The following is a 10,965-nucleotide window of genomic DNA, read 5'->3' as shown; positions in this document are numbered from 1 at the left end:
GAAAAAAGGCACTAACACAGAGCCTGAGTCATGTAAGCTTGCTTCGGCTCCAGTAAAGCCGTGCCTGTAGCAAGTCAGCGGGGAAGACAGACCAAGATGAGATCTTACTGAATCGGGAATCGCGCCTTAGAGAAATGTAATTAGCAAAACATGCATATAGAAATACATGCTATAACAAACCCAGATTTTCCTAGTAGAAAACATAAGATAAATTGTAATGATAAATATTGGCACTGCGACGGTTCCCCTGCAGACAGACGGCTCTGTTTAGGGACACGGTGGGTTGCTAAGAGGCCTCTACAGAAATTTTCATTTATTACCTAAGGAGCTTAAGGTGCATGGTCAGCACAGAGTCAGGGCTGCTTGCAGCCCTAGAGAGAGGAATGGGATAGTACTCACATAGGCTATTATTGCACTGAAAGGCTATCTAAAGCCTAAAAAAAACTTGCCATGAAAATACACTGTCCACAGTCCAGCAGAATCTACTTTCTGATCAATTCTGGAAGACTAACTTTGTAAAAGCTCAGCTGCATTGTTCAGCTAGGCAGGCTTGTGCAGCCAAAGAGCTGCGAATGACAACGTGTTTGTGCAGGATGGAAAGCAGTGGTTTCATGTCCACTGCTATATAAAGATCGTCAAACATTTCTAAAAACTCTACCCCTGTTTTGCTATTTATGTACTTCAGAGGCTGCATGTGGAGCTGCACAATGTGTGCAAAGCCTACTTTGATTTTCTGAAAGATCGTTTGATCTTTCCTCATCGTACTTTCAAGTAATCTGAAGCAGAATAGGAAAGATGCAGAAAACCTCTAATGAACTTTTTTTTCCTTTTGATTCAGATTTTGTAACGCAGAACCCAAACTTAGTCACCTGAGCACCCAGCTGCTTTCTTTACCTCTGCGCTTGCCATCAGCGAGGCCACTCTCCGTTAAGGTTCCAATACGTGCGATTTAAATATTCATATGTGTCCTTTAAAAAAAAAAAAATGAAAGAGTGACTCTTACATAAATGAATTATTAACAGACATCTCAACATTGGGCTGTTGCTGTTGGGCTTTTCATCTGGGCGAGCAGATGTGCTTCTGGAAGAACAGGCCCAAGAAACAGGATTTTGCAAAGGGAAAGACTGGAAAAAAGTGCTAGAGGAAATACATCCATCACTTCAAGAGAAATTAAAGCCTCTCGGGGAATGGCAGCACAGGAGACTCCATTATGGTGGGAATGAAGGGAAGAACGATGGTGGCTCCCCGTGTGATAATATGGTATGTCTAGCAAGTCACGAGGGGACATGGCACTTAGCTATCCCCGAGGAAACTGCGTTCCCAACAGGGTCCTGTTAAATATGGGGCTTTTAGTACCACTGCTGCTTTGATGCCTCTCATGCCAGGTAGAAATAACCTGCAGAAAAAGCTGACATGAAGCAGCACCAAATGGCCAAATCTTGTACTTGAAGCAGGAGTCACATTGACTTTTATACAGTGTCCCATCATCCTAAACGATCGCAAAACTGTCAAATAACAAAAATCAAGCTCTGCCATCCACTCGCACCAAAATCCTGGCTCAGCAGAGGGCCTCTGCGCACAGCCCTGGGGACACCACCATGGGACAAAGCTCTCCCCCCAGCACAGCCACGAAAGGCTTTGAGCTCAGCCTCTGAAATTGCAAAGCGCTCGTTTTGTTGTCCATGGACAATGCTTTAATCCGCCGGGCGAAAGCTGGACGTTGCTCTCTTTTATTCTGGCCATACACAATTGCAATGCTCGAAAAGAAAAGCCCCTCACCCCCCCATACCCACTGCTCCTCCGAACTGCTGACGCCTGGATGGGCAGCCCCAAGGCGGGGCCATTGGGATTTATTTAGTTCACTGCTGCAGATGATGCCTTTAGTGCCACAAACCGCCCTGGAGACAAGTCCTCATCATCTGGGGGGGGTGATTATGTAGTTCTTCCTCCCCAAACCCCCCAGACATAATTCAGATCCAAACTGGAGAGACAGGCAGGCACGCACGCAAGAAGGGACCCCAGCACCGCGCAGCCCCCCCCGAAGCCATGTACAGGAGCAGCTTCCTCCGTGAGGTGCGCAAGGAGAAGTATGAGCGGTCAGATGCCTACGATGAGCTGCGAGGTTCCCCCGAATTTGACAGCTTGGCCCAAGCCCGGGGCCTGGAGAACCTGCAGGAGCTCAACGAGCGCTTTGCCAGCTACATCAACCGGGCGCGCGTGCTGGAGCAGCGCAACACCATCCTGCGCAAGCAACTGGAGACCTTTCAGCGCATGGACGAGCTGGTGGGCTTTGACGAAGCCTTCGCCGGGCAGATTGAGTTCAACCGCCAGCGAATGCGGGAGCTAGCATCAGACCGAGCCAAGCTGGAGCGGGAGGAGAAGGATGCCCAGCGCATGCTTGATGAGTACCGCAACAAGTAAGGCTTGCGAACGGAGGACCATAGGTGGTATCGTTTCCATAGTTAATCTTTGTGGTAAGGATGGGTTTGGTGTCACTGGCTGCTTCTTGTGCACGGGTGGTGCCTCTCCATGTGTATCAGACTTGTCACCAGGGATGGCATGTAAGCCCATGGTGAAAAGCAAGGTGCCAGCACTTGGGGAGCTCCAGCTCTGCATTTCATGGTCTCACTGCTACTAGGTGGTTAATTGCCCTCTTCCTTCCATGGCAGCAGGTCCTCACTGTGGCACATGTTGATTGCTGTTGCTCATTAGCTTTAGTAGGATTGTGCTCTGAGCTTCAAAGAGAGAATAACCCAATTAAAAAACAAATGGCTCGAAGCAAGCCTTGTGTCTGAGCAGCACAGAGTTACATGACCCCAAACATCTGAAATGTGTGGGACATCTCTGAAAAAACTTACAGGCATTTTGAGGCACCTGGGCCAGTCTGTGCCAGCCACTACAGATGTGGGATGAAAAGAAAGTAAATAAGTTTTTTCCTGGTATATGAAATTTGCCTGATTACCGTCCTCTTCTTCCTTGCATCCTACTATTTCCTTCTTGTGCTACTAAAACAAAAGCTGTAAGAAAAGGTTTCCCCTAACTTCACCTCTCTTTAACCTCAGTGGCACCATAAATCAAAGACCAGGAGCCGTGGGGGAATGAGGCATACGAGTGCCTCCAGACACATGTGGTCCCTTCCCTCAGCAACAGGCGGCATTGGCCGTGTTACTTAATTACACAAGACTTGGTGAGTATTGCTTGTAAAAGGACTGCTCACAGGAGAGAAGGGTCTTGGCTTCCTGTTATTTATTGGTCAGGGGTTTTTTTTCCCTCCCAAACACCTACCAGGCTAGTTCACCCAGGAAAATTTGGCAGCAGTATGGAGGCAGAAGAGGAGCTTTTCATCCTCCCCACCAAAAGGTGAGGGCTGAACTTGATATAACGTGCTTTAGCTTGGAAACGCTTCTCACTGACAGTGATGAGAAGGAGAAAAATGAAATATTTTCAACAAATGCAGTCCTGGTAAAAGTGCAGCCACTCCTGGGCAATGCTCACCACACTCACCAGGCGGCCACCCAGAGATTTGAATCAAAAAAACGAGCCTGCTAAAAAAACCAAAATAAATTAAAAAATAAGATGTCCAGCGCAATTCAGCAGGCTGCCACACAAACAGCCCGTGGGGACTGTGAGTTAGGGCAGAGCTATAGAAATGCTAAGCCCTGATCTTTCTTTCTTTCGCTGCGTATTAGTCAAAAATACATGCAAACTGTATAGAAACATGCAGTGTTATGGTATAGCTGGGCCAAAATGCGTTATTTCTGTCTGGAGTATTGAAAGTGAGATTTAGGACCTGTTACAGGTGTAGTTAGTGACTTCTTAGAAAAAACGGATGGTGCCTTGTCATATAGTCCTGGGATGTTCGCTCAGCAGCCGTAAACAAAAGTAAAATGAAAACTTTGGCTATATCCAAGCCAACAACAGTTGCAATTTAAAAATTAAAGATACACAGGGCCATTACAAGGGAAGGGCAGTCGTTGCTATTTAACCAAATTGCCTTCAGTTTACATCAAGCAGTAAATTTGGGATTTTTTTTTTTTTTTTTTTTCTCTTGGAAGCTGCTGAATTTGACCTGAAGACAGCTGAAAGTTTCTTCAGAGTCTGAAAAAAAATTGGTTGGGTTTTGAGCTGCAGGCGTTAAAACAAGGCCAGCGCTCTGATGCCACGTACTCTGCCTTCTCACCCTGTTTCTAGCTCAAAGCCATCCTGGTGGCTATAATGTCAGCTACTTAAACTTACAAAATAAAAAAATAAAGGTCCCTAAAGAAAATATGGAAGGAATAATCTGTGCCGTATTCAGTAGCCTTGCCATGCTACTGAAACCAGACTCACTCCTGTGCTGAAGACCTGCTGTTCTACCTAGCTCTGCGCTCAGTCTGCAGTGGGCAGTGCGGGTTTCTTACTTCATTTTGAAACAGAAAGCATCTGGTTTTGGCACACTAGGCTTAACAAAATCTCAGAGTGGAGCTTTGTGTACCAATTAATTGACGAATGCCTGTGTCCTTCACTAATGCAAAGAATTTTAGCTCTTACAACCCATTCTTTTACTCGCGTTCACAATTTGGGAAATAGATGTATGTCTGTAATAAGTAAACCTTTTAAAGCTACAGTTATCTAAACAGGCTTTTTAAAGCTACATTTGAACACAGTAGGGCCTGGGACTACTGGGTCTGTACAATTAGATGTGCATGAACCATTGAAAAGATCTTACGTTAAAATTTATTTTTAAATCCTCTGTCGTGGCATTCATAGCTTTTCACATTAACATGAATAATTCAGACTGTACCAGTGGAGAATTCTTTCTCTTGAAGTTGCAAAAAAAGCATTGCTAGGAATTGTTTGGATGCATCTCATAAAAAGAATAATTATGGTAATTTTATCGAGCATCATTTTTATAGCAACATTGCATCTGGCTGCGGGAAAGGACTGTATTTCTGTCTCCATGATACTAGGAAAGATGCTGAAACCCAGATTTTAGCACCCTTGACTGAACAGGATTAATTAACTTCAGAAATTAAAAGTCTTGCTAATCGATCATTTCGTTTAAAATTCATTCACTGCTAAGCTGGTGGGTTTTGCATGCAATATGATTCCCTGGAAGTCGCTAGACACAGAAATTGGCACTGTGTTCTCCAAGCTGTGCTGCGTGGTGACGCTCGGATGAGCTGGCACCCTTCGGGGCCACAGTGGAGAGCCAACACCCATGAGGGAAAACAAAAACAACCAGCAAAACGCAATAGTTGGGATACGGGGAGCAGTAGGGACTCCATAGCCGGTGACCGGCAAAGCCATCTTCAAGCTCTGTCCGCAGGGGTTGTGTCTGCACCGTGGCTGCTTCTCTGGTGATAGGGAGAGCTTTATCCTGCTGCAGCTGCAGGTGAGAAGGTCCTGCCTGCCCCCCACGCCCTACTCAGGCTGCCAAAATTTTGCCCCGTGGCTGTCAGCTGCTCGGTAGCAGCTTCTTGATAACGCAGGTAGCAACCTGTTCACAAATCGGCAGAGCGCAGCCCTCGGGAGGCTCATCCTAGCTTTCAGGGTATAAAGCACAAGCATTATTGGCCTGTCCATCATCCTTGTAGGACGAGCATTTTGCAGTTTGTGCTCTCTTTGGTGCCCAAATTACTGCTGTCTCTACTAAGAAAAGGCTAGCAAAGCACCTCAGGGAAAGTGAAAAGGAGAAAAAGTAGTAGAGAAGTTTAACCTCGGCTTGTGGCAAGCCGGGAGACTTCATATATTGCTGGAAGAATTCAGTAGGGTTCAACAGAGAGGCAGCATTTCCCTTTATATTAAAGGTGCAGGCTTGAAACCAAATTGAGTATGTGGCTGTTGAGCATCACGAGGACGTATGGCGACTGTTTTCTCTTTAGAGGGGAGCCAGCCTTTGTACTGCAGCAGGGTCTGAATAAGAAGGGCTTTGCCCTCGCCTCCTCTTTTAAGAGCAAGCACAGCCTGTCTGTCAGCTGGAGATGGGAAAAGAGATTTACAGCGCTGCTTTCCGGGTGGAGAAAAAAGCCTAGCGGTGGGTTTCCCTCCTGCGTGCCCGATGCTCTCACCAGGCCAGTGCCCCAAGCTGTAGGGGCGTCAAGGGGCTTAACAAATGTCTGTAAATCTGTTAGTGCCTCAACAGAGAGCTGCTAAGCTAAGAGAGGTGACATAATGGGAATCTTTAAATCTCTGATCTTTTTACTCAAAGCCTGGCAGTGCCCTCCACTCTGTTTCTTTTCCCCTATGCAAAAACCAATTAATATCCCTTTTTTTCTAAACGGTACAAAAAGGCTTGTTCCCCCCCTAAAGCTACTTGACTAGGTGAGAAGGGTTTTTTTTTAAAAAAAAAAAAAAACAAGTGGTTCTCATGGCTCTTAAGGTCCAGGAAAGGCTGACCAGCAACCATCTAAGAAAAGCTTGACCTCTTCTCAACATGTCCAGCTAATTACTTAAACATTGAAATCAGGGTTGAAGCATAATAGGGCTGCAGTTTGTCAGCCATTGAACCTACATACATGCATTTCAGGAGGCGCAGAGGCATCCTGAGGTCTCTGAAGCATTTCTAAGAGCTCTTCTGAGCTTCTGGAGTAGATGGAACATCACTTAAAAGTAATCCTCCTTCAAAGGGTAATGACACAATGCGAACTCTCTCAAGGCTGCCAGGTGGATTTATGGCTGTGTAACACAGCAGATATTTGGGTTATTTGAGAGTGAAGGAAAATGTAGCTGAATATTTCATTCACTGAAAGAATTTTTGAGTAAGGACCTAGCAACTAGGCAGTTTTGAGCAGGTCTGAATGATGTTAGGGCTGAGTTTTAGACCCTGACTCTATTGGATGGTTGTATATTACTAGGAGTGTAAATCCAGCCTTTTATTGTAGCTGTATATTTGATTTTCACAAGCTGCCCCAATCTGCTTCATTCTTCCTCAGTTGTCAGAAAATATCTTAAGTTCATGAAGTGTTTATTGTCAACTGCACACAAAAATTTTGTAAGATAGATGGAAGACTGGTTGGAGGTGAGCTACTTAATAAACAACAGAAACAAAGGCAGCTTTGCTTTTGAAGCTGAATATTCTTGATTGTATCCTTGGAAGTGAACTCAGTGTTAATACGATTTGGCAAAAAGACATTGTTTTAGTTCTGTCAGGAAATAGCACTTCAGCTGAGGAGGCCTAGCAGTTTGTAGGAGCGATAATGATGCAAAACCTCATCATTTTTACTTGTTCCTTTGCTGTTCATGGTAAGAGTTGAAACCAGACCAGTGACCAACGCTGCTAATATGGGATTTCAAAAGAAGGGAAAGTTGGGAAGCCAGAGAACCAAGCTGAGTCCATTTCGTTGTTCTGCCAAATTTTTCCTTTACGGTCCTGGTCAGTTCATGAGTGACCCCATCCCTTCAGCTTTCCAGGACATGTTGAGAGAGAGGAGAATAACATCAGCTGTTCATTCTTCAGGAGACAAAAAGAAAGAATTGAGGTTGACATAACCATTATAACTTGATCCTTGATGTCTTCAGTCTGGGAACTGACAAGTTCCCTGTAGACTGGAGCAAGTCCCTTAGATGACACCAGCGTATCTGGGCTGAATCGATGATTTCAGAAGACAGACAAGGCTTATGTTCAATTCTGAATTTCAGCCATGGTTCGTGCTTACGTTCATGTCCATTGCTTGTACTGCAAATGAAGGACGTTCACCACCAGAGTTGACTTGTCACCCACCGTGAAGGTTTCTTGTAGAAAGTAAGAAAATGACAGCTTTTAGATGTCTGTATCTCTATTAAAGCAAAGGGATAAACAGGAATAGACTGTATTTATGTGCTTTGGCACTGGCAGCAGGTGTAGTTTGATGAGCCACTTGTTCAGTACTGATGGCAAAGTCTCATTGCCTTGTACTGTAAGATGCTTCTGGCTGTTTTTTTGTTTTAATGGGGTCTCATTAAACCATATCTCCTATTAAACATTTTATATATAGTTTATTTAGGGAAAGGAATGAACAACAATAACCAACAATTAGGAAGTTTTGTACTCTGCAGCTAAAAGGATTTTCTACAAGATAATTCTATCTGACATAGGAACAGAGCCATAATTCTTAAAGAATATGTGCCGTTTCCTCTAATAAAATATAAACACAATATACATCCATTGTTCACTCAGTACAGGAACATCTACATTATGCGCTTGTGGACATTTTATAAATGCATAAGAATAGTTGGCTAAATGCAGTCTTCACTAAGCTTCACATGTGGTTTTGACCAACCTAAAATGTGAATTGCTATTAAAGAGGACACAAAGCTTGATCCGTCAAAGCATCCTGATACAACATTATTCATACACAGTCAATATGTGAAATTGCAACCTCTGTCTTTAACGTGTCTGTCATGAAAATGCTTATTGAACAACATCAGGTAGAACAGAAAACCAAGCACAATATAATTAAATGCTGATGTGCCAACGTAGCAAATACTCACATAGTAACCACTGATGAATGGCTGTTACTGTAGTCCAATGCCAGTCAAATATACTGCTATTGTAAATAAACTCCTCTTGGGCTTTCTGTGAAAAAGCAACAGCCAATATGTGGCATTCCATTGTCTTCTGCTACAGAAGTTGAGGACAAGTAGTCAGTCAGTTCTGGAATTACTCCTAGCATCTGGGACCAAAAAAAAATTAATGCTAATGCATAAATAAATCTTTTGGGCCCTCTCAAGATGGATATTCTGCTTAGTGTGAAGCATATATTGTGCGTGATAGCGCGGATGAAAATGCGGTTTGCAGAAGGATAACCACTGAATTTCATCTCCTTTGTTCTGTTTGCAGGTATAGGAATGAACGTGAATACCAGCAGAGACTAAAAGAAACCCTTGAACGCCTTAATAAGGTAAGCCTGGAAAAAATGGAAACAGAAAGGTCTTTACAATTTTTTTTGCTTTGGTTTACTTACCAAATAAAAGCTACAGCAGCTACAGCAAGCTTCTTTGAAGAAGCAGTGGGAAGATAAAATGTCAAAGCAAGACATTTCTTGTCATGCACTGAGGAAAAGTTCTCCTTCCCCTTCATTCCCCTCCCTAAGCCTTGTGCAAGCGGCTGAGCGTCGGCGTGTGCATACGCACTGTGTAGCACCCTGCTCTGCACAGTCCTGCTGATTTCAGTCATGTACCCCATGCTGCCCACAGCCTCAGCTGTGCTCAGGACTTCATTAATATTTCAGTGAGACCAAGGGCCAGGAGGATCTACTGTGTAACGTTCCTTTTAAAGCGTTAGCAAATGGCTCCAGCATTCATTTCGGGACCTGGAGTTGACATATGTGTTGCTTTTTCCACATCCAATGTGATCTGTAAATTCACCCTTGCTGAAGATCTGGCACATGTTTAGGTGCCTTTAATAATTCTTTTTAACTCTTTTAACGCTTTTTTTTTTTTTAACTTGTAAGACAATTTCTCTCTGAGCGAATTGGAGTCTACACAAGAGGTAGGAAAAGCCCATTTATTAGTCATACTGTGCAGCCAGTATGACATATCTAAGAGTCCGAAATACGACTGGACAAAAGGTATCTGTCGCTAAATACCTTCTCCTGCCCCACCCCTTTTTTAAATACATCTACTGTATTAAAGTATATTTAGGACTGATATCATGGCATGAGAAAATGCTGATTGTGTCAAAGTCTTGAAGTCTGGTGTGTCTCAGACCTTCTCAGTCCCTTGCAGGGTATGGTCAGCCCTTCCGAGGACAGGCCCTCAGCTTCCCATTAGGTTTGCAAGTGAAAGAGAAGCCACAAACCCCCCTGATTTGTTCCTTTCACAGTGAAACATGACGAATGTCTATATTGAGCTGCATTTTCCTGGACTAATACTATGGGAAGAGAAATAATAACAATAAGGCTCAAAGGAAAGATTAAAAGTTTACTAGTATATTTAGAAAGTTTCCAAACCAGGTCTGTGAAACTGAGAAAGCCTCATTCATCCTGTCTTGCTACTAGCTTTCATCTGAGTGAAAAAAGTTGTATTATATCTTTCTATATCTGTGATTCCGATTCTGTGATTTCCCCGGTTCTATTTTTCACAGCTTATCCTCCATCTTCTGTATTGGGAAATGATTACAGGTGGATTAAATAGAGATATATTTTTTTTTTATTTCCCTGCTACAAATGGCAGGAGCTGTTCTGCTTAAGCACTATTTTATCAATGACACACGTGTTTTATATAAAAAAAAGTGTGTTTTAGCATTTCTATCTCCAATAAGCTCTAGATATCCTGCATCAGTGCTATTTTCCAGTGTGCTAGCAGGGCTCTTAAACACCCTGCAAGCTCTTAAAAAGCTGGAGCTGGTGGGTCCATCTTCATGGTTCCTCTCAGCCGATCTGTGGCTAAAGAAAAGTGGGTTGATGCAACAACCCCAGGCATAGCTGACAAGACCTTGAGCCACACGGGGTGTGTTTATCCACCGCTGCCTCTGGGCTGCCCCCCTTGCAGCAGCTCTTGTGTGTTGGGGCACCAAGTGCTGGAGAGAACACAGCTGATCTTCTGTCAGTGCCCAAGATGTAGCCTGAAAGCCTGCATGTGCAGATGTAAATTCATGCCTTTTCCAAGAGATGGAGAATCCGTTTGGAAAATCGGCAAACAGTGGCTCTGGTAAGACCTAAGGGATTTCTCTTCCATGGTAAATGAAAATGCTGCTGAATCACATGGATCAACTTTCTGGAATCGGCACCTAAAGCAGAATAGTTTCTTGGAAGTCGAGTGAATAGCAGATACTGCAAAGCTCCGAAGAAAATGGGTAGGCGCCGTTCTCTGCGTGTCACTGTTCTGATATGCAGCATCAGCGCAGCGGGTCTATCTGAAAGCAGGGAATAAAAGCAAAAGTGTTCTTCCCCTTTGAAGGAACATTTGGAAACAGAATGCTGCTTTTGCTTGTTATGTGCAGAGATATTTGCTTATTGGTATTTTCTAGGGGCCAGGGGGCTTTTTTTGCCCCCTCCCCCCCCC

General features: G+C 43.9%; 1 protein-coding gene across 1 annotated transcript in view; it reads left to right on the top strand.

Moving 5' to 3' along the window:
* Positions 1–1,813: 1,813 nt before the first annotated feature.
* BFSP1 (beaded filament structural protein 1, filensin) overlaps positions 1,814–10,965 on the top strand; it is a 20,530-nt gene continuing 11,378 nt past the window's right edge. Inside the window, exons 1-2 of the mRNA XM_010294802.1 lie at positions 1,814–2,417; positions 8,801–8,861. Of these exons, the coding sequence (XP_010293104.1) occupies positions 2,047–2,417; positions 8,801–8,861 (432 nt within the window). The 5' untranslated portion in view covers positions 1,814–2,046. The remainder of the gene's footprint in view (positions 2,418–8,800; positions 8,862–10,965) is intronic.

The sequence above is a fragment of the Phaethon lepturus genome, unplaced genomic scaffold (genome assembly GCF_000687285.1).
Source record: "Phaethon lepturus isolate BGI_N335 unplaced genomic scaffold, ASM68728v1 scaffold12299, whole genome shotgun sequence".
Taxonomy (NCBI): Eukaryota; Metazoa; Chordata; class Aves; order Phaethontiformes; family Phaethontidae; genus Phaethon; species Phaethon lepturus.
This window is presented reverse-complemented; position numbering and strand designations above follow the sequence as displayed.